Below are 20,945 nucleotides of genomic sequence, written 5' to 3'. Positions count from 1 at the left end.
AAAATATCTCTATTAAACAAACTAACATAATCGAGCAATATAAACTTATAGAGATGTTACCATAATTGAAGTTGAAATATAAATATAGTTTTAAAAGAATATATAACTGATTTAAAATCATTTTACTCAATATATAATCAGAACTCTGGTTAATTTTAAAACCAGAATTCTGACTGATCCATGGCTTTCATATTCTTCCGTATAATCATAAATTTACAATAAAGTAATTTTCACAGATTATAGAAATAGCCAACCCTTACTAACAATCATTAAACCTTATCCTTATTCATGAGGATGATTAGCCAAGTTAATAGTGGAGCCACATGAAATCACTGACTATATAATAAACTCCATGAAATGGCTCATAAATGGATCTTTGCCATTTTGCCCCAAAATATGTCTATGGAGTCTGGTAAAATAATCAGCTCATTTCAGACTTCACGTTGAAAGTTATCCTTCATAATTAATCTCATACACAAATGCTTCGGCAGTAACAAAATATCTTTGTGAGTCAAGAGTGTGTCCCTACATTCCAAAGACTCTTGCATGCAGTATAAATATAGCATTTTCCATGATTTCAATCGAATAGTCCTGGTAGGATTAGATTTTCAAGGCCCTCTCTGCGACCTAACAATCATCATTGAGAGCACAAACCATATTGTTCTCAGATCAGAGTCTCTTACCATTTACTTACACATGCAAACACAGACATCATACACAAAATATGCATGGGAATATTAGAATCTGAAAGGTGAGAAAAGGACAAAGAGGCCAAAAGAAAATAATCTCAGCTACTGAAAAACAATTTACAGTTTGTTCAATACACTATTGTTCAATAGTGAACACTTCTATTCTTTTTTAACCACCCTGCAAAAGTTTTATAGACTTTTCTTCTATCTTTTACTGCTCTTCCCCTTCCTTTTGGCCCATCCCACTAGCTATATTCTTCTATTACTCAGAGATAATGATGGAACCAATTCCAAGCCCTAAGTCTATCCCTAGTTTCCAGAAGTTAACAAAAAACAATTGTTCCATATATAACACTCTTTAAGAAGAATCTTGGCTTCTTTATTGAATCATTGATTCTTGAGCATTTGGGTTGTTCTCCAGATTTTAATATTGTGAATAGTGTTGCAATGAATATAAGAGTATAAATTCCAAAACGTGAAATTTGCAGGTCAAATGGGAGCTCAATTGCTAGATGTTTTAAGGATGTCTTACTGTTTTCCAGAAAAATTGGACCAGTCAATATTCTCACCAGCAGTAAATAAGGCTTCCTTTTTTTCCAACACTTATTTTTTTAATTTTTTATGTACATTCACACATTGGAAAACTTTATCATTGTCAAGGAACTGATAATCAAATTTAAAAAATGCTTCAAAGGGCATATGAACAAATATCAAAGACAGCCAGACCATGAATGAATTTTTGCTGCCTTCCACTGACAAAGACCCAGATTCTACTGCAATATTAAGAAAGCTTATCCTTTCCCAGCCCATGAAAATGCATTCAAAAGACAAGTGTAACTGACAGCAGAGTCCTAGCAAGTCTTTAGACATCTATGTCCTGGGCACCCTAACTCATCTTGTGAAAAGCATGTACTTCTTACCCACTCAACAAGGTGAGTTAAGAGGCCAGCTGTCACATTGTTTTTATAATCAAAGGCAGTGAGAAAAAGCTGTTGGAGGTGATAAATATGTATATTACACTAATTGTGGTGACAATTATCACAAATAGAGATGCAAGCTCAACTTCATCAGAGATGAAATACTTTATACACATGCAGGGTTTGTAATTTTAGTACACCAAACACATTATTAGAAATGTTTCTTTTAAGAATGCACTCTCCTTAGAAAAGGATTGAAATGTATATGGAAGTTTCCACATGTTAATAAGAAGCTCTCAGGTATCAAACATGATGCCTCAGCTTCTCATGACCATTTTAAAGCTACGATGGTTGCTACCAAGGGTTCTTACCAACATGCTACACACTGGAGATTTCCCACAAACTCCACCTCAAGTTAACTTGATAAACCATTTCATAGAACTCTGCAAACCTATTTACTCTCCAGAACATAAGTTTGTTAAAGAATATATTTTAACTCAGGAAATTCCAAACAGAAGACATGAATGGGGCATCATATGAAGGAAAAGCACTGAGCTTCTACTCCATCTCCAAGAGAATCGCTCTCCCCAAATTTCAGTTTTTCAACTTGGAAACTTTCCCACCCCATTCAAATAACCTGACGTCTGTGAATGAACTTTATTTCCTAAAAGTTCCAATTACATGTTCAAATTACATGTTCAAATTACATGTTGATTCTACTGGCACTCAGTCATAGGTGCTTCCAAAGTTACTTCATTCACATTAAAAAAAAAAAAAGACACCTTTATCATTCTCACCGTTTAGAAAATTTGAAGGGTTTGGGGATCTGTGAGCCATGAACTATGTAGATGAAGACAAAATATATACAATTTTTCTTACAAATCATAATATCTGCTGGGGCTGGAGCAATAGTAGAGAGGGTAGTGGCCACCTAGGTTCTACCCCAAGCAACCCATGAGTGATCATTGAGCACAGAGTCAGAAGTAAGTCCTGATCATATTTGCATTTTGTCCCCCTCCCAGAATAAAAATAAGAAAAGCACAAAAACTAAAGACTCAATATCACAAGTCTAATTTATACTAATGGAGGCTATATTAAATCTCCTTCTTACTATGAATTACTTCTAAATACATCAAGAAGTATTACCCTCTCTAATCTTATTTTTGCGACTATAAATATGTATACCGCTCATCTATAGCATTATGTTCACTTTTTTGTCTCTCACAAATATATTTAATTTCTTAAATCTGTCTTAGCTTGATATTGAAATTTTCTGAGAATTTTTAGTGAAAGCTAAAGCTCATAGTGCATTTAAATCTCAGTGGAGTATTTTTTAGGAAAATCATGACTTTGGAGAATATGAGAATTAATGCAACTTACTACCTCCACTGCACATATTTGTACAATAAATTTAAATTTTAGTCACACCAAAAGTTCAAGACTCTGCAAGTGTCTTTGTCTTGGATTTGTATGGTTTTAAAAGGAAACTATAATATATGAATAATGTATCACAGAGAATAATCCATATAGAAACACTGCTTTTCTCATTTTAACAATTTATAAATCTGTAATTATATTAAGTAACTTTGTTAATTGCAATTTTTTTCTGAAAGTGTTGTATTACCTGTTACCTTGTGCTTTTTTTGTTTTGGTTTGGTTTTTAAATGAAACCCAGTTGTGGTCAGGGTTTACTCCTGGTTCTTTGCTATATTAAATATATTGCAACTGATATTGTGTTATTGTAGTAAAAGCTCATAGTACTTTTAAATCTAAATGGAATATTTTTATGAAAATTATGAAAAATGGAACTAAATTTTTAATTTTTATGAATTTTAAGAAATTCATAGTAAAAAGAAGATTTGCTATAGCCTTTTTTAGTATAAATTATTTAGACTTGTGACATTGTGATGTATATATTTAATATCAATATCAATATCTTTTACTCCTGGCAGGACTCAGGGGACCACCTGGGGATTGAACTGGGTTAGCTGCAACTGCACACAAAGCAAAAGGCCTACCCACTGTATTACTCCAGCCCTCTAAACAAATCTTTGCAAATCTTAAAATTTTGAAAGCATATGGAAGATAGAAGTAAACAAAAACATGACTTTTTGCTTTTGACAAGAAAAAAACAATCATATACATTAATAGAGAAAGGGTAAATGGTATATTTTAGAAGAGTTTTTTCAATGGAGCTGTCAAAAACATTAAAACTTGCATTTTTCTGAACATCTGACATCTGCTTTATAGAAACATGACCAAAACAAGCAGTGTGGCATGATTTCTACAAAAATGTACAGCAGTTCTTGGTAAGGACATCTTTAGACAATAAGCCTGAGCCCGGAACACATGAATATTTTTGTCTTTCCTAACTGTACAGGGAAGTGTAAAGGCAGTAGTAAAATCCTCTTTCCTCTCTCTCTCTCTCTCTCTCTCTCTCTCTCTCTCTCTCTCTCTCTCTCTCTCTCTTTCTCCACAATGTACAATACAAGCCTAGAACTGATCCCATGACAGTATACTCCAAGGACGGAGAATCCCCATATCTCATAGGGCAAGTGAATTCCGTTTCGAATGACCCCAATATTTACTGTGCCAGGGCAGAGGGAAAAAACAAAAATGCAAAAAGCACAAAACCTTGGATATTTATATATATATATATATTTATATATTTATATAAATTGGATATCAATGGATATTTATATATATATTACCTTCATTTATTATTGTTATTATTAATTTTATTTACCTAGCTATTTTGGTCGATTTCTCGGTTCGGATGTGATTATTGAAATTGTTGTCCCCAATTATTTTTTTGTGTGTGTGTGTGTTTTTTTTTCCTTTCTTTTCTTTCGTTATGTGCTACACCATGTCTCTTATTTCAAGACCATGGCGAGTTTTTGTTTTTTTTTTGTTTTTTTTTTTGTTCATATGTTTGTTTGTTTTTGTTTGTATTTTTTATCAGTTTATTGTGGTGCTTATCGATATAACGGGAGTCCTCACTGGATATTTGACACTTCTTTTGGTACTGATGGGGTGTTTCACCTTCTTTTTCTCCTGCATTATCCAAATCGATGAGGAGAACCTCTAGAAGGATTCTGCCCATTTTTGGGATATTAGACTCTTACCCCAGTTTACTCATTTTCTCCTTTTCAGGCAAAACCACCTAACTTGAACTGCTAGCCCTGCCCCCACTTAGAGGGGGAAATAAGGGAGGCACCAAGACCAAACTGATGCAAGACTACTAAGTAGTAGGTCAGATACAGAGGGGATCACATATTATAGCCACCCTGGGGGTGAGGGAAGAAGAAATGGGAGGTAGGACAAAAACGGAGGTGTAGGGAGGACAATTTAGGGATGGGAATCCCCCCTGATTTTATGTGAATATGTACCTAGAATATTATTGTCAACAATATGTAAGCCACTATGATCAAAATAAAAATTAAAAAAAAAAGAAAAAAAAAAAAAAAGAAAAGTAGTTGATAGTTTACTAGATGGCTTTATCATTCACAGAACATCCAACAACAGTTACCCAAATTTCTGGATTTGATACTAGAACAAGAATTTTCCATCTGCTCTCTCAACAGATTGAGTGCAGTGAAATACCTTCTAATATCATAAATAATCTATTCCTATGAGTTTTGACAATGCTATTTTCATCTCTGTATATGCAGTAAAATGGTCAATTCTTTATTTTTAATCCATCAACGAAGCTGATATCCATTCCATTCTCCTATCAACATCGATCAATGAGTTGGGAGTGAAAAACAACAAAATGAAAGTAGTAATAAGTAAGAAGGTTGTACTTCTTTCATGAGTACAATAAATCCTTGTGTTTTCAATCCCATATATAAATATAATATTGAAAGAAGCATGACATTTAAAATATATTAAATATTAAAATATATATTTAAAAATATTAAAGAAGCATGATATTTAAAATATAGTTTATTTACAATTCCCTCCCATCATCATTCCTATATGCACAGAAAGTTTTCATTGTTTTCCAAATGGAATTGTGCAGTCTTTGAGACAATAAATACTACAAAACTTTTTCTCTTTCATTCCTTAGAAACAGAAGTGATATACCCTTACCTTTGTCTAATTATGCTGGGGTTAGCAGTCACTAAGTGACTTTTGGATCCCACATCTTTGATATATTCACTTGACAAGGGTGGAAGATTACACCTAGAGAAACAAAAACAAACATTTCAAAGTGGTTTACATAACTTTTAAATTGAGTCAGTTATGATGAATCAGAATTTTACTAACTCTAGTTCATAAATAACATCACCTCTCCCCTTTAACAGACATAGAGTGGCTAACTTCCAGCAGACTCATTCAAATTGCTGTCATAGAAACTTATTTTAGAAGAAATAAGAAGGCAACCAGAAAGGTAAATGAGCTATAAAAGAACTATAAAATTAATTTATTCCATTGAAAATATTAGCTAAAGTAATGAGAGAGCCAGAAATAAGAACTCAGGTGTATGGTACCTAAAAGCAGCTGTACTTCTTAGACAGGCTCCTCAAGATGGGGCCAATGGGGCACAAGAGGATGGGGCTGATGAGTAGGACAGGAGGCCACAAGAATAAAATACAGGGGTTGAGAAACATTGGCCTAGAAGACATGGCCTAGAAGATCCACCATGTTCTCTGCATATCTACATATCTCAAACCACAGAGAGCATTAGATCTGCTCTTGTATTCCTCCAAATTCTCATTAAATAATGAGGACAACTTTTACAAAAGAGTATCTTGTTCAGATGACCAATCTATGAGTCAACTATAGTGAAGGCATAATGATTTATCATTTAGAAAAATGCAATAATTATTCACCATCCCAATTCAACCAAGGGAAAGAACATAGGTAACATTTTTCTGGTGACAGAAAATAGTTACCCTTTCCTTATTTCACACAATCACCCCATTCTGACTGCTTTCTTACAGCACAATGTCTTATAACTGCTTATAAAGGAAAATAGGGCAAACCCAAATCTCATGGTTTTCTGCCAGCAGGACATTAGGCAAGTTAATTCATCAGGATGGCATCTGTTTACCTAGCAGACTAAATAGTTACAGATTTTCCTCTCTGATAAGATGCTTATATGATTAAAAGAAGAAATGCACAAAACGTTCTTACTTCAATCACATCACAAAAGCTCGAGAATATCATTTAATTTCCTCTTAATGCTATATAGATATAACAACATAGATTTATTATTCATTTATTATTTATAAAAACTCCAAATATAACCCCAAAGCTTCCAGTAGGCTTTTTTTCTATGACCATGTCCTAATGTCTCCTCTCTGTGTCTCTAACTTTACTTCTACCATATCAAACTATGCCTAGATTTATATTATTTCAAAAAACTAAATGATTACTTGAAAACAAAGGTATTTTTCAAGAGATCAGGTCAGTTTTTAGTTATTTGTTATCATAATTGATTCTCCTTCAAAACTTATCTTTAAATTTACTATCATTTTACTAAAGTAACCCTGTGTTGTAAAGTGATATAAGTTTCAAACACGCATCATTATATCTCTCATCTACAAATTTTCCCTACATAGATTTTCCCTTCTCTTCTGCTGACCAATTGAGGATATCCAATGTTGTCTAAAATGTACTTTATGACTTGTGTCATACCAAATCAGAGCATCTTAAATAGAAACTCATCTCAGTTGATTTGGAAACTTCCTTTCGTCTACAATTTGGTACACATATTGATTTTTCCAGCACTTTAGTAAGCTTGAGAGTGACTTCAACTGTGTGTCCACTAAGATTAAAAGTGGACACTGTGGAATCCAAAATAAACCAAAATAGATTGCTTCATCCTGAGGTGCCTCCAGTGTGGAGGGGATATGACAAAGGCTAACCATTGAACATAAGGCACCTGAAAAAGTTTTGATTTCAATGATACTTTGTAACATGAGAAATAACCAAAGTTAATACTATATTAAAACTATAAACTCTAAATATTGCGAGGGAGTAAACTCAACCTATTGTGCCACTATGCAATGAATCATGTTGTTTTTCATGATTTGATACTTTCTTAAATGTTTAGTCCTTTCTAAGGAGATTTGGGACTTATGAATCATGGATCCTTTCATACTGACAACCAAAATTAACAGTTCAAGAAAAACTGGTGAATGTTGACTGACAAATTATACAATAGAAGAAAATGCTTAAAGTATTAGGGGTTGGGATAATAGTTCGGCAGGTAGGGCACTTGCCTTGCATGAAGCAAACCTGGCTTCAGTCCCTAGCACCATATACTGTCCCTAAAAGAGATCTCTGAGTTCAGAGCTAGAAATGAGCCTTGAGCACCACTGAGTATGGCCCTCAAGCTAAAATGATTAAATAAATTGATGCTTTTCTGAAAGAAAAAAAAAATGACCTTGTATTTTAGTATTAAAATTTGTCTTTAATTTTGGGTAAACTTTCTATTCAAGTTTCCCTGTAATGCTTCTTTCCGCACAAAAAGCACAATATCATTTAGACTCCTCAACATTTATCTTTTGGAGGCAGAGGTGGGCCTCACCTGACTATACTCAGGACTTACTCCTGACTCTGCACTCAGGGATCACTCCTAGCAGAGCTCAGAGAACCATTTGGGGTACTAGGAATTGAAACCAAATTAGACCACTGTACTGTCTCTCTAGTCTCTAATTCCTTAATTCTTTTTGTTTGTTTGTTTGCTTGCTTGCTTGCTTTTATTTTGGGGCCAAACCTGGTGACACTCAGAAGTTACTTCTGGCTATGGTCTCAGAAATTGCTCCTGTCTCAGGGGACCATATGGGACATCAGGGATCGAACCCAGGTCAGTCCTAGGTCAGCCTCATGCAAGGCAAATGCCTTACCCTAGTTCCTTAATTCTTAAATTGACAATTGCATAGATTTACATAAAAGGCTATGCAATATAGTAAAAATAATTTATATATACACACACTAAGGCATAACTGTGTCAAAATGATTTCACACTATCACTTGTTACAATTAACAAATTTAGTGGCTAAAGTGTTTTAGTAACTTACTGTGCTCATAATTCTAAAAGATATTTAAACACGGAATTGGTGAGAAATAAATATTCTGCGAATGTGGAAGAAGAAATAAATGGTATATGGTCTTGAAGAGGAATATTTAAAATCATAAACTAAACTATATTTAAAGTATTACATATGCTTAGATCCACAAAGTATACATTTAAACATATTTCAAAGACACCAAAATTAGTTCCTCTCTTTTGTGTCTTTAACATGCTCAGTGCCTCCAGGGGTCTCAAACTCAATTTACCTGGGGCCGCAGGAGGCAAAGTCGGGGTGATCCTTGAGTGCAAAGTCAGTAGTAAGCCTTGAACATTGGGAGGTGTGACCCAAACAACTAAAACAAAACAAAACAAAACAAAAAAAAAGATTCTTCTAGGGCAGGGCCGCTAGTTTGAGACCCCCTGCTACGATGCAATTATAGTTAACTCTTAACAGACCTTCCAGGTACATGTAAAAAAAAAAATAACACTTCTAAGATTTTCCTTTGATTTCCTCTCTGTCACTGGCCATACAGCCTGTAACTCTGAACCAGGCATACAGTGGTAAGTGTACACTTAGTGGTTGATTTGGGCATATTAAACTAAAGGTGACTAGGAGTTATTAGCAGTCATTATAAATATATTCATAAGTTATCAAATAAGAATAAGTTTTAAACAATTTTCAAGGATTCAATTAATTCCATAATGTTAATTATAATGAGTTTATTTAAAATTTCAAATAAATCATTGCTATTCTTGACCTCAAATTCAAAGCTATGTCTGTACAGCTCTATTTATTATTTTATCTTCCTTTCTTTTTTTTTAAATTAATATCTTTATTTAAACACCTTGATTACAAACAAGATTGTGGTTGGGTTTCAGTCATGTAAAGAACATCCCCCTTCATCAGTGCAACATTCCCATTACCAATGTCCCAAATCTCCCTCCTTATCTTCCTTTCAAGCCTCACCTCCATCAGCATTCTATGAATTATTGCTATGTGGGAACTTTAGTTACAGACACACATTATTCAGAACTTGAACATATCAACACTGATAGTATCCAATGCGAATTTAGTCTTATTTATTTTTAATAAATATGTTCCCATTAGATAACTCTCTAAAAGGCTAGTCTTAGACATGTTAAGTTTAAATTAGCTATCTTCCTAAATATAGTAACACAGACACATATGCAGACTCAGGAATAATATGAAAAAAAACTATATTTTATTGCCTCTTCCTATATGGTAGTAAGCCTGAAATCACTTAAAATTACTTCTCTTTCTTGAAACTTTGAACATAGTATTATTTGTTCAGTTTTTGGAAAGAGTAAGTTAATGTAGACACAGAGTAAGTTGAAATTTTGAAGTACAAAAAATAAGTAACAATAAAATAGAATCAGAATTACAGAATTGCCATATGGAAACACCCAAGATTTTTTTGTTTTTGTTTTTGTTTTTGGGTCACACCCGGCAGTGCTGTCTGCTCAGAAATAGCTCCTGGCAGGCACGGGGGACCATATCGGACACCGGGATTCGAACCAACCACCTTAGGTCCATGGATCGACTGCTTGCAAGGCAAACACCGCTGTGCTATCTCTCCGGGCCCAACACCCAAGATTTTACATGCTGCCTGTCTTCTGTTTTTATTATTGGCTCCATGATCTCTTCACATGCCACCATAATAGAACGGTGGCCTGAATTAAAGTCAGGGTTCATCTCACCTAATACATTCACCTAATAGCTTCCAGACTCTTCTCACAACACTCTCCTGTACTCTTCACAATGAGGCAGCACTCGGTATCTTTTTATACTGAAATCTTGGCCAGATTTTGTAGGCCTAGTAGAATTAAAAGCAGATTCAGTTCTGCAACTCCTTGACTAAGAAGGTCCCCTCTCCTCCACCAGCTGTCTTATGGAATCTCAAGCAAGGTTCTAAGTCCAAGGCAAAAACATTTAACATATCCTTGCCAGATCAAACTGAGGTTGGGTCTCAATTAACAGATATTCTGACTTGTGTTACGAACACTATATTGTATTGCTTTCTATCTAGATGGGGAGTAACAATGGTGATGGGGAGGAAAGCATAGTTCTACTTTGGTAAAACTATAGAAGGACAGCATCGTGAAAAAACTGGTGATTTTACAAGGTTCTCCACAGTAAGCATCAAACTGCACCAGAGAAATAAAGTTCTTTAGACTGACCTTGCCTTTAAGTTCATTTACCCCTTCCCTGAGAGTAAGGCTTTCCCCAAAACATTCCTGAATCTTGATTTCTTTCTCCCTTAGGAGAGAAACAGTAGTGTCCAAGCTGCCTTTATCTGCTCTGGCCCAAGAGTCATTTCTCTTCAAAATGTTGCACTGGTAAAGAGGGGTATTCTGCTTATGACTGAAACCCAACTACAAACATGCTTGTAATCATGGTATTTACATAAAGATATATATTAAAAATAAATAAAAATTAATTAATTAAATAAAATTAAATAAACAAAATCAAATACTGTTCAAAGGAAAAAAACACACAAAATGATCAATACTTAATCCTATCCCTCCTTGACTCAGCTTTCAACTGCTATGGCAGGCCTGTTTTCCCTGCATTCTAGAAAGCTGCATTTCAACCGATCTTCTACGGTCCCACTGTTCTTTTTTTTTTCCCCATCTGTCCCTCCAAGTCCATTCTTGCTCCTTTACTCCTCTGAGGACCTCATCCTTCCTCCTTCCCCATGAAATTCCAAGCTTATACTAGTTCATTTTCTTCTATATTCTCTTCTGTTTAAATCACCCACAGTGCAGATGAGTATCATCCAGTTGAACAGTCTCTTGCCCTGATTGGAAACTCCTTACAATTCCTTTAATGCCCCTGAATTTCTAGAAGTTTCCTGTTTTCTGAAGAATTTTTCAAAATGCAGTTCAGGCCCTTTGAAGCTTCTTCCTTGCTCAAAACTTACTCCCCTTTGTCTTGCTCATTCTTCCATGTCATGCACAGCTCAAATCTTTCCTCAAATTCCCTTGCTCCCTCCAAATGCTTTCATGAGAAATTAAAATTAATATCATGAAGTAAATAAATGTGTTTTCTTTTCAGAAAGTAAATCTTTTGTTTAGAGTTTTCAATCACCTGAAAGTATTACCTGAAATGAAATATGAGTGTTTCCACTTTGAGGGAGTCTCCCCAGGATCTCAGCTTTGCATTCTCCTGAGCTTTTTCCCTTATTCTGGAACCCAGTTAATCCAACACTCTGCCCCTCCTAAACTCATTTATGTATGAACTTGGATAGTAGCTGAGGAAAGGCTACAAAACATTAATCACAAGTGACTGGTTTCTAAAGGTCTTAGGCATGTGGGAGGGGTGAAGGAAGGAGAGAGGCTGAGCAAGGGGTACCATCTTACCGCATGACAAAATTGGCTTCATCTATTTGCTGGCCACAGCCACTGTTCTTCAGAATCCCACCATTTCCCACCACTGCGCATTTCTTCAGGGGCAGCTGGAATGGGGTTGCCTAGCAACAGAAAACAAGGCAGCTTTTCACTGGAGAGAACATACAAGCACTCATAAAATCATTGTTACAACCCTTTGTGGAAATGTTTTTGAAGACTGAGCACAGTAAAAAGAGATTGTAGTAGACAGGAAACAGCCAAGACGTTCATAAGGAATGAACTAGTCTGTCCCTTGAGATTTTTTTTTAAACAGTCCTAGACATGTATTTAATATACCAATATATATTTTCCTGTATCAGGCTGACAATGCACCTACCCAGCATTGAGTGTACCAAGGAAAGAAAAGGTTAACTCTAGGCTTATTATTTAGTGTGTATGCAGCCAGGAATTGTACCCCAAACCTCATATACAGAAAAAATCACAACTCAACAACTGAACCACATTCCCAGTCTCAGAGGTTTAATTCAGATATGGTTTAATTTAAGATATACTTAGCAAGGTACAAACTCAAATCTTTTCTATTTCCCTATTAGCATACAATCAGTTTCATTCATTGATTTATGTATTCAGTTATTCACTCAACTAGCAAGTGTTGGGGGGCATATAAAAACACAGAATTCATGGGTGAACATTTATTTTCATGCAACATCCTAATTTAATGCCTGAACATACACAGATATGTTCATATGCTTGAATCTGTACAAAATCCCAGGGAACAGTGAAAAGATGAGGCCAGGGGTAAGGGAAAGTTCCCTCACTGAATGTAATCTTAGAAGATATGCAGGATTCTGCCAGGCAGAGAAAGCAGCATAAACAAAGGCAACTTGGTGTTCATAAGCAAATGAATACCTTGGGTGGTCTGTCTAGAACTCAGGAAACATCAGGGGTAACTGTACTAAAGCAGACAGCATGTGACCTTTGCTAGCAGGGCACCACTGTAAAGAAAATATCAGTGTACCTGAGTGTTCTCTGAAGTGCTATTTATAGTCCCAGAAAATAGCAAACCTCACAATAGTCCTGAGGATCAAATGAGTCATTCTCTCTCTTTTCCCTGAGTCAGCAAGAGGAACCAAGTTCAGAATTCTCCGCCTACTGAAACAGTGCGTAGCTTTGGAATTCCTCAAGGGAAGACCTTGCATCTATGTAATGGTAAGAGGAAAAATTATACTGGTATTAAGTAGGCCATGCTAAATGAAGCCTGCAACAAATGAGAAGTTTTACAAGAATAAGTGTAATAAATATTTGAATATGTATCAAAGGACCACACATAGGTATAAAGTAAAGTCATGAAAGAGAAAAATATGCCAGGAATCCCAGAGCAGATGCAGGCAAAGATGAGCACCACATATATATTTATATATAAATATAATTATATATAATCACGCATCACCAATATAGATATAATATAATATATACAATCACTCATCACCAATATGTATAATATATATATGTATATATATATATATATATATATATATAAGTTAGGCGTGGCTCTCCCTTCACTGCTCAAACTATCTGCTCACTCATTCTACAAGAGTACAAAGTGTTACTAGATTCCAGGTACTGCACTGGGTGACAGGGTATTATGCAATAATCCTGGCTCCCAAGGAGCTTAACATTCCACTGAGGAGCTAAATGACGAAGATAGGCTAAGGAACAGATCAAATAGTTTGTTCGAGACATGGCTGTGGAGAGAAGCAAACTTTAATCATAAATCCTGGCATCAAGCAGGATAGGCTTTGGAAGTCCTATTTCCATAGGTGATCATGGCAGAACTCCTCAGAGTCACATTAGCAAGTCCCTATAGACACTGCAGTAGTAAGTGTGCAACATTGATAACAGATAAGGGGACACATTAGGACTATGAAAGGGAGAACAAAGAATGTGTCTAGAACCAAATTAAGCAGAAGGAAGGAGGAAAGACTTAAGAACTAGCTGCAAAATAGAGAACCAACTCAGTAGGGTCTTATGAGGTGTTACAAAGACTTGTTTTTTGCTCCAAGATGAGACTCAAGTCATTGTAGGATGAACAAAGGAACGAAATTAAAGTAAATCTTTGACTTAGATTAGTCAGTGCTGATATGTGACTATACTGTACAATGTCATGGGAAGAACAAAATGGCTCAACAGTTGTAGCTTGGCCTCTGATGACAACAATGGAGCTGGTGAAAATTAAGCATTTTCTGGAGATACGTGGATGAAGGAGTTGACTCAGTGTGCTAGAAATGGGATAAGTAGAAAAAAAGACAGATTGAAAATGATGACAAGGGTTTTGGTTTAAAGAAGTATAATAATGTACGTGCTTTTGCTGGAACATGGAAATTACAAGATAAACAGGTTTGGAGCTCAACTTTAAATCTGTCAAATAGGAGATACCTGTTATACATACATGTAAGTGGCAATGGCTAGTAGGCAGCTGAATATATGAGAATGTGGCAAGGGAGCTTGCTTTTCTTAGGGCTAGAAAGCTGATGTGATCAGCATATGTTATTTAAAATTAGTAGACTAGATGGTAAGTGGTTATAGAGAGAAAAAGAAAGACTGAGACCTGAAGCTCAGACAACTCCAACAAAAAGTCAGAATAAAAATTGGTAAAAGAGACAAAGAAGTGCAGTCAATGTCATGATGGGGTAATGAGTAAATAGAAAAATATAAGGTCCTGAAATTAGTTTAAAGAGAAGGCATATAGAGGAAGAGAAATTTTACTGTGGTATTAATCGATTATTATATGTATTAAGGATATGTAACTGAAAACCAAGAAATGCCTTTAGACCAGGCAGGTTGGGATGACTGGGTATCTAAACAAGGACTTTCTCTGTTAAGTAATATAGACAGAAATCTGACTCTAATTCAATGAGTTGTACATGTATATTCACTCACATATGTATCTTATATATTTATTATTTTATCACCATTTTATTATTTATTATTTTATCATTATTCATTATTTATTTGTATATTATATGCAAAATAATAAATATCCTTATGTTATTTATATGTCATATATTTATATTTTATTGTATATATTAAATTATTATAATCACATATTAGATATTATCTATTAAATATATGTATATATTATATATTTAATGTGTGTAAGTATATATAAGTATATATTATTTTAATACATAAAATAAAAAATAGATAAACTAAATTTTATTACTGTTTTGGAAATTCCAATTTAACCTGACTTGTTATTAGAGTTTTTTTGGTTGATTTCAATTTTCTGTTTTGTTTTGTAGACCCAAGGAGAGCTTTAAGGATATGACCAGCACTGTGCTTGTTTAATGCTTTCAGTGATGAGGAAAGTAAAAGGTACCAGGGTCCCAAGTCAGCCCTACTACATGTAATACCCTCTCCCACCCCCCTTAAACTATCTCTCCAGCTAGAGGAAATTTCTTGAAGCCAATTAACTAGCACCAAACATGAGGTTTCCTAGCACCAAATACAAGGTTTCCAGGTAGAATTCTGAGCCCATAAGAAGCATATATGGAAGAGCAGCAGCAATAGCAGCCTAATTGCTACAGTAATATGTTAGAAGATTTTGGGAAACAAACTTCAAGTTACAATTGTGAAAATATCTCTGAGTTACCATATATCTTCTGGAAGAATGCAACTAAAATTTGAAGAAAATAAGGTGAGAGGGTGGGACGCCAGAACATAAAAACCGGCAGGCTTTTGCAGAAGCCGGGTCCCCTGTTTGGGACATCAGGCGGGGAAAAGCCACAAATATACGCCTGCCCAGTGGGGCCCAACTGTGAGTGCTACCTGTAAATGTCTGTCTACTGTCCTCTTGCGTGAAACTCTTGGGAGTGGGGCAAAAGAGACTCCAGAAAACTTGCTCTCCCGGTGGCCATTTTCAGGGCGGGACGCCAGAACATAAAAACCGGCAGGCTTTTGCAGAAGCCGGGTCCCCTGTTTGGGACATCAGGCGGGGTAAAGCCACGAATCTACGCCTGCCGAGTGGGGCCCAACTGTGAGTGCTACCTGTAAATGTCTGTCTACTGTCCTCTTGCGTGAAACTCTTGGGAGTGGGGCAAAGGAGACTCCAGCAGAGCACGGCCACTCCGCTTCGCTACACGGCCATGCGCTCTTCCTAAGAAAAGAACACCATCACAACAAGAAGAAAAAAATCGCACTAAAAAATGTGCTAGATCACAGAAGCAAGCATTTCTCTACGGACTGTCTTCTCTGTTGCATGCTCGGGCCTAAGATTTGATCCAGTGTGAGGCTTCATCCACGGAGGACTCCCCTCCCTTAGAGGCAAGTCAGCCCATCCAGAAAGTGCGGAGCCAGAAAAGTGTGCTGCCTGCATCATATAGCCAATGAATACCACCACAACACGTAGAAAAACCCACAATACAAGTGTGACAATGGGGAAACAACGCAGGCCAGCATCAGACATAGAGAATGAAGATGACTATTCTGAGGACCAGATAATGACCAACCAACTAATCAACCTCTCAGATAAGGACTTTAGACTAGCAATATGGAAGATGCTCAAAGAACTCAAAGAAACGATGGATAGAGTTGAACAGAACATTAATAAGAACCAAGAAAATATGAAGACAGAAATCACAAAACTCCAAACTAAAATAACATGTCAACTAACAGGCCTGAAAAAGTCAGTAAACAAAGTGAATGACAAAATGGATAAGCTCTGGGACAGGGTATCAGAAGCTGAGAATAGACTTGGTGTGTGGAAGATGAGATACATAACAATTCCATACAGCAGGAGAGATTGGACAAAAAACTTAAAGCAAATGAACAGACAATGGAAAAATTAGTCAAAGAATGGGAACAGATGAAAATAGAAGTCTATGATAAGATCAACAGAAACAACTTAAGAATCATTGGAGTCCCAGAGACCCAGGAAGAAAATTTGCAGGAAGAATCAACGGTCAAGAACATCATTAAAGAGAAACTTCCAGAGCTAAAGAATATAGGTGATCAAATCCTGCATGCTCTAAGAGTACCAACCAAAAGAGACCCCAGAAAAACCATCCCAAGACACATCCTAGTCACAGTGACAAATCCCACAGATAGAGACAGAATTCTGAAAACAGCAAGATCAAAAGGGGAAATCACGTTCAAGCAAGCATCCTTGAGATTTACAGCAGACCTGTCACCAGAAACACTCAATGCCAGAAAGCAGTGGTGGGATATTGTGACAAGACTGAATGAAATGAATGCTTCACCCAGAATACTATACCCAGCAAAACTCACTTTCCGGTTTGACGGAAGAATACATGGTTTCACAGACAAAAAACAGCTCAGAAACTTCACAGACACAAAACCAGCCTTAAGAGAAAAACTGAAAGACCTAATCTAAGACAAGACTACCCAAAAGACACACCAAATTTCGAAATAAAGATGGCGTTAAATCCCAGGACAATTCTTTCTCTCAACGTCAATGGACTAAATGCACCAGTTAAAAGACACAGAGTGGCTAAATGGATCAAAAAACTCAATCCAACCTTCTGCTGCCTACAAGAAACGCACCTGAATAGTCAGAACAAACATAGACTCAAAATAAAAGGCTGGAGAAAAATTATCCAAGCAAACAACACCCATAAAAAAGCTGGTGTGGCCATACTAATATCAGATAATGCAAACTTTATACTCAGGAAGGTTGTAAGGGACAAAGATGGACATTTTATATTAATCAAGGGGTACGTAGAGCAGGAAGAATTCACTCTCCTAAACATATATGCACCGAATGAGGGGCCAGCAAAATACTTAATACAACTGTTGACAAATCTGAAAAATAATATCAACAACAACACAATAATTGTGGGGGACCTTAACACGGCTTTGTCAACACTGGATAGGTCAACCAGACTGAAACCCAACAAGAATATACTAGACCTGAAGAGAGAAATGGAAGAAAGAGGCCTAGTGGATATATATAGGACACTCCATCCCCAGAAACCTGGATACACATTCTTCTCCAATGTACATGGGACATTCTCCAGGATAGACTACATGCTGGCACATAAAACATACCTCCATAAGATCAAGAGGATAGAAATTTTGCAGACTACCTTCGCTGACCACAAGGCTCTGAAATTATTTGTGAACTCCAAAGGGACTCAGAAGAAACACTTTAACACTTGGAAGTTAAACAGCCTCATGCTCAATAACCAGTGGGTCCGAGATGAAATCAAGGAGGAAATAAAAAGGTTCCTGGAAACAAATGACAATAAAGACACAAACTATCAGAACTTATGGGACAACGCAAAAGCAGTACTGAGAGGAAAATTTATAGCTTTGCAAGCACACAGCAGGAAGGAAGAAGGAGCTTACCTGAGTAGCTTAATGACACAGCTAATAGAACTAGAAAGTGCTCAACAAAAGGATCCAAAAATAGGAAGACAGAAGGAAATAACAAAGCTGAGAGCAGAAATCAATGAAGTGGAAACCCAAAAAACAATCCGAAAGATCAACGAAAGCAGAAGTTGGTTCTTTGAAAAAATAAACAAGATTGATAGACCACTGGCAAACCTAACACAGAAAGAGAGAGAGAGAAAATTGATAACTCGTATTAGGAATGAAAAAGGAGAGATCACTACTGATATGACAGAGATTCAAAGGGTAATCAGAAACTACTTTGAGAAACTCTACACCACTAAAAATGAGAACCTGGAAGAAATGCATAAATTCTTGGACTCATATAATCTTCCACGGTTGAAGGAAGAGGATGTAGCATATCTAAACACCCCCATCACCATTGATGAAATTAAAACGGTAATCAAATGTCTGCCGAAAAACAAAAGCCCAGGCCCAGATGGATTCACTAATGAATTCTTTCAAACTTTCCAAGAGGAACTACTACCAATCCTGGCAAGACTCTTTCACGAAATTGAACAAACTGAAACACTTCCAAATAGCTTATATGAAGCCAACATCACCTTGATACCTAAACCAGACAGAGATGCTACCAAAAAAGAAAATTACAGACCAATATCGCTGATGAATGCAGATGCAAAGATCCTCAACAAAATCCTGGCAAATAGGATTCAATGCCTCATTAAGAAGATCATCCACTACGATCAAGTAGGTTTCATCCCAGGAATGCAAGTCTGGTTTAACATCCGTAAATCTATCAACATAATACACAACATCAATAACAAGAAAAATAAAAACCACATGATCATATCAATAGATGCAGAGAAAGCATTTGATAAGGTCCAACACCCATTCTTGATCAAAACTCTCAGCAAGATGAGAATGGAAGGAACCTTTCTCAATATAGTGAAGGCCATCTACCACAAGCCAGTGGCAAATATTATCCTCAATGGAGAAAAACTAAAAGCCTTCCCTCTAAATTCTGGCACAAGACAAGGCTGTCCTCTCTCACCACTCCTATTAGACATAGCACTGGAAGTACTTGCTATAGCGATTAGGCAAGAAAAGGATATCAAGAGAATCCAGATAGGAAAGGAAGAAGTCAAGCTCTTACTGTTTGCAGATGACATGATACTCTACTTAGAAAACCCTAAAGACTCTACCAAAAAGCTTCTAGAAACAATAGACTCATATAGCAAGGTGGCAGGCTACAAAATTAACACACAAAAATCAATGGCCTTTCTATACACCAATAGTAATAAGGAAAAAATGGGCATTAAGAAAACAACCCCTTCACAATAGTGCCACACAAACTCAAATCTCTTGGAATCAACTTGACTAAAAATGTGAAGGACCAATACAAATAAAACTATAAAACTCTGCTCTAAGAAATAAGAGAGGATACGTGGAAATGGAAATGCATACCCTGCTCATGGATTGGCAGGATTAACATCATCAAAATGGCAATACTCCCCAAGGCATTATACAGATTTAATGCTATCCCTCTAAAGATAACCCATGACATTCTTCAAAGAAGTGGATCAGGCACTTTTGAAATTTGTTTGGAAAAATAAACACCCTCGAATAGCTAAAGCAATCATTGGGAAAAAAAAAATATGGGAGGAATTACTTTCCCCAACTTTAAACTGTACTACAAAGCAATAGTTATCAAAACAGCATGATATTGGAATAAGGACAGGCCCTCAGATCAGTCTAATAGACTTGAATACTCAGAAAATGTTCTCCAGACATACAGTCACCTAATTTTTGATAAAGGAGCAGGAAACCCTAAATGGAGCAGGGAAAGCCTCTTCAACAAGTGGTGTTGGCACAATTGGATAGCTGCTTGCAAAAAATTGAACTTAGACCCCCAGCTAATATCATGTACAAAGGTAAAATCCAAATGGATTAAAGACCTCGATATCAGCCCCAAAACCATAAGATATATAGAACAGCACATAGGCAAGACACTCCAGGACATTACAGGCATCTTCAAGGAGGAAACTGCACTCTCCAAGCAAGTGAAAGCAGAGATTAACAGATGGGAATATATTAAGCTGAGAAGCTTCTGCACCTCAAAGGAAATAGTGCCCAGGATACAAGAGCCACCCACTGAGTGGGAGAAACTATTCACCCAATACCCATCAGATAAGGGGCTAATCTCCAAAATATACAAGGCACTGACAGAAATTTACAAAAAAAAAATCTAATCCCATCAAAAATTGGGGAGAAGAAATGAACAGACACTTTGACAAAGAAGAAATACAAATGGCCAAAAGACACATGAAAAAATGCTCCACATCACTAATCATCAGGGAGATTGAATCAAAACAACAATGAGATACCACCTCACACCCCAGAGAATGGCACACATCACAAAGAATGAGAATAAACAGTGTTGGCAGGGATGTGGAGAGAAAGGAACTCTTATCCACTGCTGGTGGGAATGCCATCTAATTCAACCTTTATGGTAAGCGATATGAAGATTCCTCCAAAAACTGGAAATCGTGCTCCCATATGATCCAGCTATACTACTCC

General features: G+C 36.3%; 1 protein-coding gene across 1 annotated transcript in view; it reads right to left on the bottom strand.

Moving 5' to 3' along the window:
- Window positions 1-20,945, bottom strand: part of ST8SIA1 (ST8 alpha-N-acetyl-neuraminide alpha-2,8-sialyltransferase 1) — a 147,016-nt gene that overhangs the window by 44,232 nt on the left and 81,839 nt on the right. Inside the window, exons 3-4 of the mRNA XM_049783839.1 lie at window positions 12,012-12,121; window positions 5,699-5,791 (exon numbers count right to left, since the gene is read on the bottom strand). Of these exons, the coding sequence (XP_049639796.1) occupies window positions 5,699-5,791; window positions 12,012-12,121 (203 nt within the window). The remainder of the gene's footprint in view (window positions 1-5,698; window positions 5,792-12,011; window positions 12,122-20,945) is intronic.

This window comes from Suncus etruscus, chromosome 11 (genome assembly GCF_024139225.1).
Source record: "Suncus etruscus isolate mSunEtr1 chromosome 11, mSunEtr1.pri.cur, whole genome shotgun sequence".
Taxonomy (NCBI): Eukaryota; Metazoa; Chordata; class Mammalia; order Eulipotyphla; family Soricidae; genus Suncus; species Suncus etruscus.
The sequence above is the reverse complement of the archived record's forward strand: the minus strand, read 5'-3'. Positions and strand labels throughout refer to the sequence as shown.